This window comes from Semicossyphus pulcher, unplaced genomic scaffold, assembly GCF_022749685.1.
Source record: "Semicossyphus pulcher isolate SPU_LCO1_2020_fin unplaced genomic scaffold, fSemPul1.0.p SCAF_18, whole genome shotgun sequence".
In the NCBI taxonomy this organism is placed as follows: domain Eukaryota; kingdom Metazoa; phylum Chordata; class Actinopteri; order Labriformes; family Labridae; genus Semicossyphus; species Semicossyphus pulcher.
The window spans coordinates 12,014,743-12,033,592 of record NW_027211691.1 but is presented as its reverse complement, the minus strand read 5'-3'; the positions used below and the strand labels follow the sequence as shown (position 1 = coordinate 12,033,592).

Here is an 18,850-nt window from a genome sequence, read left to right as displayed (position 1 = left end):
TCTGATCATTATAGTACATTATTCCAGCTGCCCACACAATTAAGGTGTTGTTAAGGTGCTTTTTTTGCAGCATGCTTGTTATTGTTTAGAAGCCCGTCTGCGAGGGGGGAGAAGTCTTTTTTTTTTTTTTTTTACGATATTGGTTTGGCAGCTGTGCTTGAAGCTCTCCATGTGCAGCCAGGTTTAACAGGAAACCGAGGCGTGTGTGATGAATTACCAGCATATCTCAGAGCCCTGGGTAACAAACATGGCGTCGCCAGCCGGGATTAAAAAGGAGAGTTTTTTACGGCCTTCCTACACCTCCTAACAGGGTGTCACTAAATTATACCCACTGCTGTTTTACTGTCTTCTGTGGCTTACGGTTAACACACACACACAGGCCTGCAGAAATGCACATGCAAACACACATTCATTTGCACTTGTGGTAAACCCTGGGCTTGTTGGTTGTTTATGTGTGTGTTGGCTGGTTACTGTTTATTTATGCTGCTTGAGAGTTGACTCATTTGCACTGCAGCTAATTAGTGGTTTGTGTGATTACAGAGCCTTAAAGAAACAAGTGGAGGAACCGGAGCTTGTTCTGTTAATCATCTTTTCAGCAAATGTTGATATATTTGTTTCATTCGGCTTGTGTTTCTGTTTAGCTGGTGCGTCTGCAATGCAGATGCAGGGATTAATCTGTCTGCACGGACTCAGATACACACACAGACTTCATAAAGATGATCAGGGTTTCAGCTGTGTTTGATTGCAATAAGTGGGTTTCAGAATGAGCTAAATAAGTTCCCAGAATCTGACAACTTTAAACAACTTTGTTTCTTAAATAGATACAAACCATAATGACATCATTCCTGAGGCTTGAACCCGGGTCTCCTGTGCAGGCTCTGACATCACCATGAACACCTAAAAACATCAGAATATAAGACACAACTTGAAAAGGGTAAAATACAGCCTTTTAATATATAACAGAAGGCTATATAAAATGCTTCTAATGTATTCTTAGATAGGCTTACATAATTCCAAGACCTTTCTGAAGATGTAATTAACAACACTTCTGAAACACATCCAGCCAGACTGATTAAAAGTAACTTCTACCTTTGAAAGCGCCTTTAACATTTAAACTCCTTCATTGCCCAGGCTGCATCACAGGTGCTGGAGAGCAGTGAGAGGCTGGCCCACCTGCAGAGCGAGCTCTCATGTCTGCAGCGGATCCAGAAAGACGACACGAAGGAGATCGCTGAGAAAGACATCTGCATCACTAAACTGCGCGCTAACGTTCAGCTGCTGCAACAAGAGGGGTCAGACGCACACGCTCAGGTAGGCAGAGACTTACATGTGCGTTAGGTGCACTTGTTGTATTCCGATCTTTGCTCAAGTAAAAGTACTAATACATTAATGTAAAATACATACAGTAAAAGAAGTAAAAGTGCTGCATTGAAAGTATCATCAGTAAAATACACTCGAAGTAGCAAATGTAAATTACATTATTTGTTCATTCTGATGCATATAGTTGTAGGCAGCTTTGTAGTGTTGTAGATGCTTTAGACGGAGCTAGTTTCAACCACATTATTTAGTATATAGGTTTGTTTGTGGCTCTCAACCCCAGGTCACAAGATAGATCTGTGTAGTACAGTAGTTAACGAAAACTAAGACTTATACTGAAACTAGTAGTGAAAAAATGATTTTGTTAACTGAAATAAAAATACAAAAGAAAACTACATAAAAACTACAATGAACAGTGCAACACGACATAAAACTAAATAGAACTGCAGCTAAAAACAGCTTAGTTTTTATTGTGAAACCACTTTGTCCTACTCTGTTTATGAGACATGGGCCAAAGAAAAAGAACCTAGAATCACACAGCCTCTTTTCAGCTTCTTTAAATCAAAGTTTAAATCAAAACTAAACTAAAACTAGTCAATTTCTTCTTATGAACTCGTAAAACTAACTAAAACTAAAATGAAATCAAAAAACAAACAGAGAGACTAAATAAAAATAATAACTTCAAAACTGTAATAACTCTGGTTGGGACATGAATAAATCCATCTTCATCTCTTGTCTTGTACTTTTCTCTACACGTAGATCTTTTTCTGAAATGTTGAATCATTTGAAGACTTACTGAAAGGACACCATGTGAGAAGATCTCCTTGAAGATACTGCTAACAGCTTATTGACATCTGAGACAGGACAAGTGGCCAAAAAGTTTGACAACAATTAGTTTAACATTTAAAGATACTGTTTGGATAAATCACTCAAGTATGGAAGCCTTTAGCGGACATGTATCCATACATTTTATTTACTCTGTTTTTCATAACGAGCAATTTCCAGTCATTTTCTCGCGACCTCGACTTATTTTTCTAGTTATCTTGAGATAACAAAGCTTGTAGTCTCTCTTCAGTCAGTTTAGACCTTAAGAAGCCTTTTGGATAAGAGGTGAAACGTCTTCATGGATGCATGTCTGCTAAGGGCTCCCGTACTTAAGTCAAGTAAATGTACTTAAATACTTTGCACCACTGATGAGTTGGAATTCCTATTAGCACACATTAACTTCGTGCAGTAGATACTGGACATTAAAGATAAACGCACTCACCAGCTGTCAATCATCATCTTTTAACCCTTTTCTCCTTAGTTGTCTGACAGCATGCTGCCGTGCAAAGGGCCTCTTTATGTTTCAGATTAGTATTTACATGAAGTGAATGCTAACTCATTTGTTTTGCGTCTTCCTGCATGCTTCTTCCCGTTTCCTGTCTGACTTTAGCTCTCCAAGCTGAGCGTGAGAGCGAGGGAGCTTCAGGAGGAGTTGAAGAGAAAAGAGGAAGAATGGAGGCAAACGGAAGACGAACTGAGACGGAAATATGAAGAGGAGCTTCAGGAGGCAGAGGAGAGGAGAAGGCGGGAGCAGCACAAGAGAGAGGAGGAGAAGAAGATAGGGGAAGAGTGGAAGAGGGCGATTGAGGAGGAGAGAAAGGCCCATGCTCAAGCTGTAAAAACATTAGCTGAGAGAACAGCTATCTTAAACACTGAGGTGAGTGTATTTATGTACAAGTAGATGTAGATTTTCTTACCAGACTGCTTAACGTTAGTTGTTTTTTTCAATGGTCCACATAGCAACCTCCAAACAAACATTGATGAAACTTATGGAAACATACTCATCATGATTATAAGTCAAGATATCACACGCAATAAACCACCTTCACAGTTAAAAGATGACTATTTAATTTGAAAAAGACTTTAGGCTGTAACTTCCTGTGTCTTATTTTCATGGTATTCTTTATGAAGTTGTCTTAAATGACTGGTCTCACTGTGTGTACTTATAGCCGTATAGAAGATGTCGTAATTACACGCGTGCATATGTAGGCGCACTTTCACAGACTTGTAAAAAACAACAACAACAGAACACTTCACCTTAATTCAGACCTCAGATACTTTCTCCTCTCCTCCACCCCCACACCCACTCCTTCCTTCCATCCTGCCATCTCGCCACAACCGCTCCAAATTAATCTGCAAAATATTGATTTGAGGAGCAAGGGGGTGGGGGGTGGGGTGGGGGCGCACGATTGCGGCCGCATATTAATACGAACGGGCCGCTCTTCGTCTCTCCTCTATACTTTAAGATCCTCATATCTTCATAATTGATTAATGTTCCTTTGTGAAGTGGGGATGAATAATACATTAGTGGGCCTGCTGCACCCTCAGGCTGATGAGAAAATGTTTAATTTCAGTAAATGTAGCGCTCCCGCTCTCTTTCTCTCTCTTTCATTTTCCCTCTCTGGTTATTTGTGAGTGTTAGAGTGTTTGTGAGTTTTCACTTGTGAGCTGAAGACCGGAGGAGTGTTGTTGATTTGCTTTTTTCGTGTTTACTGTCGGCTTGAAGCGCATGTTAAGCATCACAAACAAAAGGCAGCATCTGCATTTGCAAACATGAAAGTATAAATTGGGGAAATGAGCTCGGTATTGTTCCATTAACTGATACAACTGCGAGAGCTGTGTCGCTTTGCAATGATTTCTTTTAGTGTTTGCCAAAAAAAAAAAGAGAGATCACCCCTTTGGACATTTTTTGCACACAGAATCCGCCGCTACATTATCCATCAGCAATCAGCGACAGCATGCAAATGTGGCATAAAGCCACCTGATGGGGACAAGTAGCCTCTTCAGCAGCGTGGTAAGGGTGACATATGTCAGTAGCTGTGACTGGCACAGCCTGGCTTGACTCTGCTCATCTGGTTAACAATGCTAATTATGCTAAACAGACGCGTAATGATGATGACCGGGGATTTAAGAGCTCCAGCATGGGAAGCTTGGCGCGTGTGGTGGGAATGGGGGGGGGTGGGAGGCGGCTGCCTGGCACCTGATGGCAAGCATCTGTGTGTGTGCTGAACAGCTAAATGATGAACGCACACAGGTCTCACTTCATGCCTACTTAGCTGTGCTTCATTTTCATTTGAACTCGTGCCAGTGATGAGGGGGATCTATACACACGCGCAGCTTCCTACAAACACACAGAGCGCTAATTGAATAAATAATACTTATCTGTTAACAAGCATGCTAATTAGTTATGCTAATCAGCCTAGATAACCCAATTAACCTCATGGAGTGCTGCAGGGAGGGCTCCTCTTTGTGTTTATATGTGGGTGTGGATTTATATGCCTGAGAGCATATCACAGACACTTAAGAAAACACATTTGCCTAATTAGTTCTCAATGACGTCGACGAGCGTTTACGTTTCTCCTCTTGTCCTTATTGTTCTGCCTTTGAATGCAGCGTAATAAGCTTTCCACACCAAAGGCACAAGTGCTATTGGATACACGTAAACGGTGTTACAAGTGTATGTGAGGATATACGCAGTTCTTCCGCCAGCCTGTCTCTCAGTTAGATCCACATGGACGTGTATATTTTTACAACTATAATGGTAGTTTAAACAGAGTGTGTATTTGCTCAGAGAATGTCTGCCTGTTCCATTAGTTTATGTCCTTGGAAATACAATTTGGCCTCAAGTTCTCTCCGTTTATTTAAAACCTTCAGTCAGCATTCCCGTCCTAATAGTGAGCCGTGTTTCCTCTCGTTTAGCTTCGCCACTCATTATCTGGGCCATGTGGAGGAGACAGTGTTTAGAGAAGAGAGAGGGAGAGAGAGAGAGAGACCCGGGGAGGCACAGAGAGAAGAAAAGACAGAGGGAATAAATGACTGACTGAAAGAGAGAGAATGTAGATTTTCTTTGAACCTGACCACAGCTTCTTGTGCTTCTAATGAATGGTGAGGAGAGCGAGGGGTGGGAGACACCCAGACAAGACTGTCTTTGTTGTGCCTATGCAAGAGAGAGCGAGAGAGAGAGAGGACTCAACAGATTTATGTCTTACAGGAAGTCTCCCAGATTTGTGGTGTCGCAAACCGCCCGCCCCGAGTCAACTTCATGCTCTGGCTTTTAATTAATAGTCAGTTTAAGTTTCTGTGTGGACGTATTGAGCGTTCATGTATATCTGTTCGCCTCTGCCTCTGCCTCTGCATGTGCCTGACATGCTGTTTATTATGAGGAGTTTGTAGATGTGAATTAGCTTTGACAGAGTAGTACTCATCTGCTCCTCTGGTTCGGGCTGACAGAGGGAGCGCTTCAATTAAAACACAGCGTCAGAATTATTTGACGTTTATAGTTAAATGTTGGTGATACGTCAAGACTCCTAAAAGTGCTGCTACTGTGATGTTTTTTCATCTAACTATTGGTCTTTCTATGTATCTACATGTTCCTCTATCCGTTTTTTCCTTCCTTTGGATTACCCTTTACTTTGACAGCATTTTAAAGAGGACACATTTTAGCTATGTAATCAATTTTCTATTATTCTAATGTTTTTGAATCACGTTGGTAAAGTTTGATTTAATTTAATTATTTCATAGAGCCTCTCCTTCCTCCTGAAACGAGCTGTTTTGCCATTCAAAAGTTAGACCTAAGCCACGATTGGCTGACAGTATTTGGATCGACTGCGTAGCCCCTCCCCCACGAGCGGCCGCACTCACTCCAAAGCCGTGTCCCAATCCAGGGGCTGCAGCCTTCGAAGGCCGTATTTCAAGACCGTTTGCGTCACAGAAGCGTGTCGAAGGCTGTCCCAAATGGAAGGCTCCTTCAGATGCGGCCGACAAATGGGCCCAACGACTCTTGCGCAGCGAAGGGAATACATTTTAAAATGTAAAAGGTTTTGGTTTCAACTCAATCAAATAGCTACCGTTACACATGTTTATAAAAACGAAAAGGCCCTTGAAACAAATTATCTTTAAAGCAATAGGATAACTTACTCGACGTTAGGTATGCTAGCTAGCTAGCCCGCTAGCTACCTGTTGCGAGAGGAGTGGCGTTTGGTGACGCAAGGGTAGACCAGACCGTCTCATTTCAGTTCGGCTTTAACGGTCTACCCAGGCTATGATTGGAGCATCCCCTGTGGACCACCTCCTTTGAAGGCATTGGGACACAGCTCAAAGTTGTAGAAGACATGGCGGCTTAAGGATCGGTTATTCGGCCTTATATGTACAAGCCAGGAGGTATCGGAATGGTAAGTTGGCAGCCTGAGGTGAATGACGATTGGTCGATTTCAGCTAAAGCAAGGTTCTATGTAGAAACCTGCAGCTGTTCTGAACGGCCCATTTCAGAGGCGACCTTTTTAAAAATGTAATCCTCGGAAAACACAGAATTATTCAGTTTTCACTTTTTCACTGTGAACAATAAACACCCAAAAATGTGAAAGCCATGCAGAATATGAGAATATCCATTTAAAAGACACGGCCCCTTTAAGGGATACCCTCAAAAATGACAGAAAAGGCATTAAAAGCAGCACCCAGCATTAGCATTAGGTCATGGCACCTTTGCTAATGTGCTAATGGAATTCACCGCGGTGAGCTAAACTGCGCGGCTTAACGTCCAAAGCCTGCACTTTTGTAATGGAAGGACAAAAAACTGAACGCTTCCTGTGGAGTGCAGGTCTTGAATGGGGGGCGAGATGCTAATATTAGCTCGTGCTCACATCAGCTGAGTCATCTCCTCTGTGTCCTTGGCTTATTAACTGATTTAAGACTGATTAGATCAGTCCGGCACGAACATGCACCGACACGCCTACGCACCGAATTTGAATATCAAAATGGAATTGCTTGACCAGTGAAAACTAGATTAATTCAACATGTTTGCATCAAGGTGTAGCTTAAAGCGATGACTGTGCACATTTTTAATGCACCTTGCAGCATTTAAAGCCATTTATGACATTATCTAAAGCTCATGTTATGCAAACACACTTTGCAAGTCAAAGCCACTTATGTTGAGAATAGTTGATGCTTCTTTTCTCTGCTTTGGCTTGATTTGACTTCATGAGATCATCAGCGTATTGATTTTTTCACTCCATTTGCTTCAGATTAGATTTTTTTCTTCCATAATAACATGCCACAGCAACAAAATAATGATGTTGAGCTCTGCTATGACACTACTGTAATATGCATGCAATGTGTTTTACATCAAATACTACCCATAACACTTCTGATATAGACGTTAGATAAGAGATTAAGTAGACAGTGTTTACCTCTTTACAATAGCGCTGTCATTCCACCCCCCCCCTACCTGTTAAAGCGTCCCTTCATCTAGCTTTTTCAAGGTTATGTAAACAGATTGGCCATTGCTCTGCTCCCAACAAACGGCACAAATAGCTTTTCTTCTCTCTTGTCTCCAGATACTGTCGAGAGATTGCACTGTTGCTACCAGGTCAAACCTCCTGACAACCTATAACAGCGTGGTGGGTGATGTAAGTTTGGCCTAGAAACCTCCCACATCCTTATTCTTCCTTTGAAAAATCAACTTCTATTGTGTCACTGCTGCGGATGATGCGAGCACCCATTGCACTCCCGTTTCTTCCTATTTGAATGTGCTGCTCAGTTGCGCTGTGAGCGATTTGATCAGCTCTGAACACGATGTTACAATTTCAGATAGTTGCTCTGGTAAACAAGAGAAAGTTGTTTTGCTGTCGGTTAGAATTTGAAAGCGGGGTGTCAATTTCACTTAGTACTTTTCATGTTAGATGTAAGACGGCGAAGAGTGCTCAGCCAATGAAATGTGTACGTCTGTGTGTGCTCATGTATCTCTTTATGTGTGTGTCTGTGACAGTTCCCTCTCAAGATGTTAATTCCTCCCCTCCCCGTTGTTGTCGTGCTTACAGCGGCAGCGTCTGCACCGGGGAGACGAAGACATATTGGTGTTAATGAAAAGCCCTCCTAAACTCTCCTCCCCGCATGAATGTTTAAACATGCTTGTCATAACATTCATTCGCTCACACATGACAGCGAGCATCTGCCGCTGCCTTGCTCGCCCTCAATATTTTATCATGCCATCTCCCCTAACCCCACGCTAGCACAATGGCTGTGTGTTAGCAAACTGAATTATAATGACTCAAAACAGGCCGTGTTCAGACTGGCTGCCAGCGCAGGCCATACATAATGGATTCAGCAACACCACAGGTCTCATAATGGTACAATTAGTCAATCTTAAATATGAAAGAAAGAGGGAAATGTCAAATGAAGGGAAATGTGGTGGTTAAAAGAGGGATGGAAACACAGAACAGGAAGGGCAGAAAAAGAAAGAGAGAAAAAATAGCTAACAAAGAAGCAGAAAAAGAAAGAGAAAAATCCTCATGTCCATATGCAGTACGCTATTCAGAAGTCCCATAACAGTGCAGGTCAGCAGTTGTGACCTTGGTGGTTTTGACAGAAGTGGTTCACCATGGTAACGGTTGGTCTGCAACCCTCAGAACACCCCCGCACCCCTCATCACTCCCCAACCTTCCTTACCGCCTCTCTGCCAATTTGATTGGACGCACAATTGAAATGTCATGCCTCAGCAACACACATGCACACGCGCCACATCAACCGGTCTGAAACAGTAGAATGAAAAGGACAGGGCGCGTTGTACGAGAGAGAAAACCACATAGGGAAAGTAACACAGGAAAAAGAAGGAGAAGGGTTTTAGTGCGTAGTGTTTCAGACAGCAGGGAAAAGTGAGGTTAACATTGTGCGGTGGACGAGGAGACCTAGGCACAGAGCATCAAAGCAGAAAGGCTTGTCATAGCCGCTGAATGCAGAATCAAATGAATATTAATGCGGAACCAATTACCTCAGGGAAATGTTGTCTGTAGGTTAGCTTTAGTAACGCATGTGTCTCACCTTTAGCAAAGTGGAAGCAGTGGGGGGGGAAAGCCTGGAGGGTGGACAGCGCTGATGTATTCGTTTTCCTCCTAACAAGCTTGTCTACCCCTGCTAAAATAGAATTGTCCATCGCACAGCTCCTCCTCCTCCTCCTCACCCCTTTTCCTTATTTCACCTAGATGCAAACTGCATTTTTAATGAATGGAGAGAATATATGATACAATCCTGCAACGCCTATGGCTAAGAGGGAGTTAATATTGCATTCTAATTATGTTGTTTGTTTGCAAAGATTTGATTAGCAGAAAATATATATCATATACATGTTTTATTGGCGATATTGGCTAAATAGACTTTTTCTATAAACAGTTGTTTTAATAATTAAACTTAACTTAAAACATCTCATCAGCTAATAATTAAAAACCTTTTAGAAGCACATTTTTTAATTTAATTCGCCATCATTAGTACCAAAAATTACCCATCTTTCCCCATATGCAACGACGTGTATACTATCTTGTTGTGCGAGCGGCTTAGCTCAGCGCAGCACTGATCTGTGCAGGTCTCTAGCTGCTGCTGATCTGCATAAGTGACTGTGCCACACTTAAAGCCTCTGGCTCCTTAAAGCCCCTTCTAAATCAGTGTTAAAGCCTTGATAATAGACCTCACTGACCAATTGATTGGCCTTCATATGTTTACAGCTCACTTTAATTGCCTCAAAAATACCATTTATCAGCCATGTGTGTCCATGTATGCATGCGTGTGTGCGTGCAAGCGTGCCTGTCCATCGACAAAAAGGCCTATTGATTTATCAGCATCGGGATTTGTCCCGTTCACCGTACATAAAACCCCTGCGTATGTGCTGTTCAAAATGGGAAATGGCCCCATCGATTCCCTTAAGTTGGAGCCCAAATGCTAAAGATTTTTGGATAAGCTTTCTCATTATTTAAGCTGAAATCAATAGGGGAGAGCATGGGTCTAATGAATGAACGGGCCACAGATCAGATGGGGTGTGCTCATCCCTGGCCTGTCCTGGTCGATCTGTGCGGGTGCGCGTGAATCTGTGTGTGTGTGAGAGAACGAGAGAGGCAGAAAAGAGAGAGAGAGAGAGAGAGAATCTGACTATTTAAACATCACAAACCTTTTTCTTTGACGCTTACAGGATTCAACCTATAATCCCATCTTTGTCTGTATTATTTCTGTCCTGTTGGCCGAACATCCGTCTCTTTATGAACCTCACGTGCCTTAAATGTGACAAAAAGCACACGGTATATCAAACTCAGTCTCACTGGACAGTTAGGAAATGTTATCACCATGCATCTAATTAGGCTTCAAAGTAAGCTATATAGGCATCATTGCATTATTATTATTATTGAGCTGCTTCCCGTCACATACTCTCCGCCTCTCTGTAGTTGAAGGTCAGCAGGAAGCAGGGGGAGCGACAGAGCAGGGAGCTGTCACAGCTTCACCAGAAGGAGGAGACGCTTCTCTCTGAGGTATGGAGAACACAAGAAAGAGCGTTCACTGTATTCATGTGTTGCCCTTGCGTTCACTTAGCTGTCCTTTATCTCTCACTCTTAGTTTGGAAATTAACTACACAGCTCGATAAATTATATATGTAATGAAAATTCATCATCTGGCCGTGTTTCCCCCAGAGGGTCAGAGTAGTTTGATCTTATCTTTTTGCTGAGGCCGCATCCGAGGGGAAAATTAATCATAGGATATAAACATATAAAAACATATTCCTGTCCTAGTGCTCAATGTCTCTAAATAAAATCCAGATTAAACAAAAATCTGCATGTGTATTTAATACGCATCACATGTGGCTGTGTCTCTGCGTGTCACTCAGTCAGCCGGTAAAACCAAAAATTCTGCCGCTGATAGATACACACACAGAATCAATGTCCCCTCCCAACAGCATCCCCTTTGGCACACGTTTTAAAATTTTCCACTCTCCATTCCTTCCATACTTCTGAAATATCCAAACAATACAAAGTGGCAAATCAATAGGAAATAGTCTTTAGCAGAGCGTGCAGACACTACTTTGGCTAACTCGAGGAATTAACTGCATAAATAAGCCACAGCTGATGCTGAAGACAGTTGCCATTGCAGATGGTGAAACAAACACTTGCCAGCTAGAAATCAGAAGCCTGCAGGCATTATGAGGTGAAAATATGTTGATAATATGGTATTCATTAAATACCACATCTCTGCAAAGTGGTGGAATTAAGAAATATTTAGTGATTTTTTTCCATATGGCTTCAAATTACAACAAATACATTACCGTAAAATCCAGAATATAAGTCGCAGTGGAATATAAGACGCAGTCCGATTTCTGGGGTAATCCAGAAGGGAAAAGGTTTCCTATAGCTTCCTATTAATAAAACACTATGTTATTTCAACCCTATTTCAATTTATTTTAATTTAAAACACATTCAAAACACACAGAATCGCCATGTCGAGTTTGCAGTCCTGCTAGCAACTGGTGCGGTAGCTAGCAACAAACGGTAATGTGGATTGTTGTGAGGGTGGCGGCTGCAATAGCGATCATGACATTAGCGTTAGCGATAGCAACAATCAAGTTAGTTTTCCTCACTTAAAACAGCAAGGAAAACACAAAACAGCACTGCGGCATATTGTCAATAGGAGACGTTGTAGCGGCTCGGAACCGGAAACAGTTTAATGCGGAGATGTGACGTCACCACTTAACAACGGGATAGCGCCATCGTCTGGGTAAAATACCGTAACACAATAAAATACCTCTCTCTGCATTTTATACTGGTATATTGGTTGCACCGGTATATAGGACGCAGACCACGTTTTAGATGAAAAAAAAGGATTAAAAGTGCGTCTTATACAACGAATTTTACGGTAATTTGTGCATATTAACAGAATCGACAAAGAAGAACAATCTGGAGTGCAAATATCACTAAGCAGCCCAATTTTCAAACAGTAAACTCCCTGTCCCTTCCCCTCACTCCCCTCGAAGGTGTCCCGTCTTTTTCAACTCATAAATATGGAAGGCAAAAGATGATGAGATTCACGGACAAGAAAGGAATCAAAATCTATTGTTGCGTGTCCTTTTCCCCGTGTAAAGTTTGGATTAAATGTCACACATTAGCATGTGAACTTTTAAATGAGCTTGTTTGCTCTCTGCGGTGTGGGGCATGTAAATACCCATCTTGAGTATGGAATGGGGATTGCTTAGCGGGGGCTGGGGGCTCACAAGAATTGGGAAGTGTAGGACATATTTGAGTGTTGCACCGGCAATTAGGGCCGCAGCGAGGGACTGGAGTACCAAACAGCTCTATTGACTGGTGGCGTCTGGCTGGTGTTCCATACCTGAAGTGGCAGATAGTGGCAGATGGGAAAGCTCCCTGATGGTTATGACTTGTGGTGATTCGCGGGGAGGAGATGATTGACATGCGCTGTCAAAATGAATCTACTCATGGGCAGATTCAGGTGTGAGTGGAAGGATTTGTGTGTGTGCAAATACGCATGGAAATGAGTAAATTGTAACCTTGGCGGAGTGAGGCTCAGAGATATTAACCCGCAATAATGTCAAAATAACCTATAAAAAACAAGCTTATAAAAAAGATAACAAGAATCTTTTGTTTCTGATCTCAGTGTGCCACGATAATGCGCATATGTGTGTGCATACGCAGCCGTGTAAGATATTTGATAGTAACCAAACACCATTCTATATTTGCACGTTTCTTTCATCGACTATGATTCTCTTTGTTTTAAAACGCGAGGCTGCTTATTTATTGACATAATTTCCTCTCAGTGAAGGGCCTGTGTCTGTAAAACACATTAAAATCATAATGCAATCTTTGCTAACCCAGGAGCAACGTTATTGTTCTATTATACTCAGTGAACAACAGCATCCCAGCCTGTTTATCAATCCAATATCTCATAATGTGCTCTCTGCCTGGTCATTTTGAATATAAAAAGATCTCGTGCTGTTATTGTACCATATTTCCTATATTTAGTATTAATCTCTTGTTCTGACATGAATCTGGCACATCCAATATGATATTTGATTAGTTATTGTTGTTGTTTTTTTCATAGTCTCCAGGTGATATTGGATACATGTGCAGGGCTGGTATTATGTTGGCTGTTTCATCTGGGTATAAAAATGATTTAGTGTGTACTCAGCACGCAGTGTCATTGACTAGCTTTAATTTCACTGCAAGGGTGGGCTTTATTACTCTGCTGCTCTCCCAATGTGTGTGTGTGTGTGAGAGAGAGAGAATGAATGTTTCCATGTGTATATATTTGTGTGTTTTCATGCTCGCTGTTGCAGCATTTCTCACCTGTGCATGTCATAACTAGGGGTGCTTGTTCGCCGTGCACCATTTCGGGCTTCCGTGGTGCACAGCTCCTGCAAGGAGTGTGTCCGTCCTGGCTTGTCAGAAGCGCTGCTAACGTTAGCTAGCTCACGCCGATGGTAATAGGGGAAGCCCTGACCAACGCCCACAGAATAGTTCTTACCTGCGATGCGTGGACCTCTCGAGCCACCAAGTCATTCACCGCTCACTACATCACAGATGCCTGGCAGCTCGAGTCTGTTAATGACTGCATATATAGATGGACGACGTGTCTCAATCGCTCTCATTGTACGGAATTGATGCCAAAATAGCCCCCGTTACAGGCGCCGCCATCTTGTGATGGTGGCGTCATTTGGAGCCAGAGCTGTGTCGTAGAGATTTGCCACTTCTGCTAACCAAGACACACAATTAACTCAACGAAAAAACAGCAAAGATCCCGCACCTCAGCGTATTTAACAGCAGAACAGCTTCTTGTGTTGGTCTGAAGCAGACGTTCACAGATATGGAAACTTCAATGACTGTAGTGAGTGTTTTAGTCGCGTTTCCTCTCACCGAACTGTCAATCAGAATCAGAATCAGAAATACTAATAATAATCCCTGGGGGGAAATTTGGAAATCATCTTTTTTACAGCATCAAATAACTAATTTAAAGTAAAATTGTCAGAAAAATTAACACTTGGACATAAAACAACATGATAACTAACTATAATGACAGAAACCATGTTTAAAAAAATGTATTTAACGTATATTTTGATTTTATAGTTTGACTCATGTCCCATCTGAGGCGGGCTTCATGACCTATCCTGCAGCCAGTCAGCACGCTTTGGCTTCACTTTTAGGGAGCTGTCATGTGATCTTTTTATACAGTCTATTTTGCGCACACACAAGCTTAAAAACTGATGTCTCAATGGCCTTATTTAAGTTTCTCTTATTTCGCATAACTTGAACTTGTTTTTCTTAAAGTGTTACAGTTGAAGTCAAGTACTAAACAATGTTTTATTTCTGCAAGTTAATCAAAAACACATTGTCTATTGTCTTAGGTTTCCCTCTGTGCATAAAAGCTGCATAATCTTGAACACATTTTACTGTGCTTTAATGTCATATTATAATTTGCCACTGCGCTTTTCTTTGCACACAGCAGACTGGAGTAAATCCTGAAATCACCACTCCTTTGTAACAAACAGGGCATTGATTGTGAATCGGGAAACGATTTTGGATTGAATCGTGGCCTTAAGAATCGAATTGAATTGTGAGATACTGAAAGATTCACACCCTTAGTAATTACCATCCAATGGAAGAATCAACTAAACCAACACGTGGACCTGCTCTCACATCACACTCAGGCCGAACCGGTGGTCCCGGCGTAAGAAACAGTGGGGCTCCACTTTTCCGTGACAAACCTTACTTCTGATCAAATGCTACAGAGCCATAATCATGTTTGTGCCACTGAATTCTTTAACCTTTCCATGACCCCGCTGAATGCCAGCGGCCCAATCATAGAACCTAATTGAATCTGCTCGGCGGCGCCCCCCCGACTGATGAAAAAATAAAATTGGAGGTGAAAAATGAATACAGCAGCAGGGAGAGGGAGAGGAGGCGGGAGGTGATGCTGGTGGGGGGGGGGGGGGGGGGGTCTCGCACTGCAGTTTTATAAATACACAGATGTGCTCACAAACACACCGCCAGACACGTACACACAGTCACACCTTTTTCAATCCCGCAGGAGAATGGGGAGTGGAAAATGACAGAGAGAGAGAAAGAAAGAAGGGAAAGAAAGAGAGAGAAAGAGAGAGAGAGAGAGACAGGTTGGGCGCAGGTTTCTCATTACCCCCTCGGCCCATTCGGAGGATATTCCTATAAGATAATCTGATTTATTTGCAATTTTCCTTTAAGCGGCTTAGTGTTTACCTCCAAGATTAATATTTTTCTCTGTTATTAATATCAGACTGTAATTAGGAGTGATGTGTCTCGCCCTGCGCAGTTCCGTGGCCGCCAGGCAGCGAGCTGGATGAAACTCTTGTTGCGACTCTGTGATCCTGTTTCACAAAACAAAAAAAAAGGGAAAGAAGTTTTAAAAGGAAGAAAGAGGCTGCAGGGCGGGGAAGTGGAACGACAATTGCGTCGTACCTGCTTTTGTGTCTGCGTGCGTGTGTGTGTGTGTGTGTGTGTGTGTGGACCATACAAATCCGTGCGTGTGTATTTCTTTAGTTTATGTGCGCATGTGTGACAGCGTGATGGTCCCCTCTGATTGATAAGGTGTCTGTGCCGGCTGCAGATTGCTCTTGCTGATTGCTTCTGAGAGCTCCAGCTGATTTATAATCAGAGCAGGATGAAGGATTGAGCTGTGGATTGCTTATCTGTTTAGCCCCCTCACAACATAAACTGACAAATTATCATGTTCAACACACACACACACACACACGAGCACATGTGAAAGAAAAAAAAAAGTAATAACGTGGACCCTCTTATTGAACACACACACACATAAATGTAATTTTGCAGACACAATCTGGCCACACGGAACATAAACAGGTTTATTCATCAGCACAGACACATTTTTATGATTACCCAAAAGAGTGCAATCAGCCCTATTTGTTTACATGTCACTATCAGTTATATGAAAGTAAAGTCAAGTTGCAATTAACTTGTTTTAAGCAGTACGAGTTTTGATTTGCTCCATGCTGAAAAATTATGTGGATGACTCTCGAACGTTGATCAAAGACGTGGATTTTTCTTCTTTGTTGTTTCTGTTTTTTGTCTCTTTTTGACACATCTGCACAAATTATCACATACTGCTGTACCAGGTAAAAAGAGTTTGATTGTGTTTAGAATATTATATTAAAGTTATAATCTCGAAGATCTCAGTTTGTCCTATTTGGCGGCACCTAATGGCGATAAAACGTAATTGTGGGCGCATACGTCCCAGATAACCAGACATCCACAGTTGGCTCCGGTTGTAACTCTTGATTTTCCTCGCTGACGGGTGCTTTCCTTTTTGGCTGACCACCGGGGTCAGCCCTACACATGGGTCTGTTTGTGACCAATCTCGGATCCCATTGGCTATAGTCTGAGACAGTATAGCCTCTGGGGGCACCGGTGAATGTGCCAGGCGGTAAGCGCTAATTGACTTCCCGTCAAGACTTCCTTTTCTGCGTGCTGATTTCTTACAGAACAGAAACTATTATGTTATTAACGGGTCTTACCTTTGCCAAAATTTCAACATCATGATGCAGATTTGTTAGAAGTAAAAATTCGAGCTTTGTCAGGTCTGTCCTCAGGAGAAGAAAACTACTTTTAAAATGCTCGTTTGTTGAACGCCGGTCGGATCGATCTGATGCGTTCGAGGAAGTTGGGAAATCTGAACACTGAACGGCTTTCGTGACACAGCGTCAAGTGAATTCATCTCAAGTTAAATTTAGATCTAGAATAGATTGTTAGCTGAACTTACATGCAGATGTTTATAGAGATCAATAAGACGCTAAATCGTCGTCAGATCACGCTGATGGGAGCTGGGATGGCAGATTACGTTCCGCCTGCTTTTGCTCTTCACACGGACAGTTTTTCTTGCATACGCCGCAGCCTGCTGATACGTGATTAGTCAATATTACTTGGAATACAAGCGTAGTTCAAACGGAAACCAGAACGGAAACAATTGAAATCCCGGAAATCCGCATCCCTGCCTACAGATTCTACTATGTAGACTATTCTACTATGTAGAATCTGTAAATAGAGATTAGTATGTGACTGAATGAGTGAGTGAGTGAGTGACGGTACTGTCAGAGCTGTAGAGAGAGAGAGTTGCGACATCGCAATGGTGGATCATGGAGCATATTGGACCTCCACTGAAGAGACTCTCTGTCTATACGGCTCTTGATACTTTGTTTGGGGAGCAGGCGGGGCTGCTTCTCCGCTGCTCATCCGCTGTCCTCACCTACGTCCACAGCGTGCACCTGGTTTCAAACACGTTGTCATCGGCCTCATAAGGACAGTCCTTGTAACACATTGCCCACAAAAGCGCACATTGACCTGATGCGGTCAGCCACATAGTAGGTTTTGACCTAGTCTTGTTGGACTGTTTGCCTTCATCTGAGCGTGGAATTTGTTTCTTTCATTTTCACTTATTTTTGAAGTTGTATCTGTAGTCATCGATCTTTTCTTTGTTTGTTCCGGCATAGTAGATTACTGTTTACTCGCAACACTTGCAGAGACCGGTAAAGTAGCCGCTTAGCTCCGCCTACCCTCCCTGTCAGACCAACCACTAACTGGGCGCCGCTTGAGATTTTTTCTGCGAATGTCGCCACAGACACCCGGGCCATATTTCTGCAAATGGAAAGGCTTTCATCAGTGGATCCAAAGGCTCAATCACCATTGTGTTACCTCATTCAGCGATTGATAGTGACTTAACAGACATTTATTTACATGGAAATCTTCCAGGTTATATCTTTCAGTATATCTAAAGTAGGTGTTTGTTGTCTGCGATCAAGATGCTGGTGTATTATGTGAGACTAATTCCACTTGGCAAGCCAGAGTACAAGCCAGCAGGTTTAAATGCTGACAAGTTTAGTATGCCCTATGGCACTGTGACACTTCAGCGTGTGTGTGTTTTTGTGTGTGTGTTTCTCTGTCTCTGCTTCTTTCTGTCTTTCTCTCTTCTTGCCTTTCTTACCTGTCTGTCTGATTATCTGTTACTTTCCCTCTTTTCACCGCAGTCGTTTGTAAATGCGCAGTGACAGAATCACGAAAGAAGCACAAAAACACAAAAGTACAGGAACACTTGGCACACACACACACACACACATACACACACTGACGAATGGCAGCAATTAGATGGGGAAACCAAGCATGTGAGGACAGAGGAGCGCTGAGGGGCTGCAACTGCTGTATGGAACGTGTGTGTGCGTGCGTGTTGTCCATGTTTGTGTGTATTTGGAGGGTTTTTATCCTTCTAACGCACCATCCATCTGTCTAAATATCAACACTGTCTCATATGTCACCGGGCAGTGGCTCGGTGGGGCGCAGTTCTTTGTTGGGTGTTAACATTTGCAATTAAGGAGCTAATAAGAAAAGGACCAGGCTACGACATTATCACTTTGCAGAAATGTTTCGTGCCTTGGACTGAAGCTGCAACATAAACATTAGGAGACGCTGCATACAAGAAGAGAACAGAAACGCTCTCTCATTTTTCTGTTGTTCTGCTTCCACGTCAGCCTGCTGAGTTGTTTAACCTATTGACACAAAGACCTTGAGTTTTCTTGGCCCCTTTTCTTTGCTTTCCATTGAAAGAATGACCGTCTAACTCCAGCCAGGGCCGCAGTCACTTCTCATATGACCTTTTAATGTGAGAAACCATCTTTTCAAAGATTCCT

The 18,850-nt window shown here is 42.5% G+C and overlaps 1 protein-coding gene across 1 annotated transcript in view; it reads left to right on the top strand.

Annotated features, from left to right (window-relative positions):
- Positions 1-18,850, top strand: part of LOC138596230 (myosin heavy chain, skeletal muscle-like) — a 111,205-nt gene that overhangs the window by 26,867 nt on the left and 65,488 nt on the right. The window contains exons 6-8 of the mRNA XM_069667853.1: positions 1,164-1,311; positions 2,753-2,869; positions 2,957-3,019. Of these exons, the coding sequence (XP_069523954.1) occupies positions 1,164-1,311; positions 2,753-2,869; positions 2,957-3,019 (328 nt within the window). The remainder of the gene's footprint in view (positions 1-1,163; positions 1,312-2,752; positions 2,870-2,956; positions 3,020-18,850) is intronic.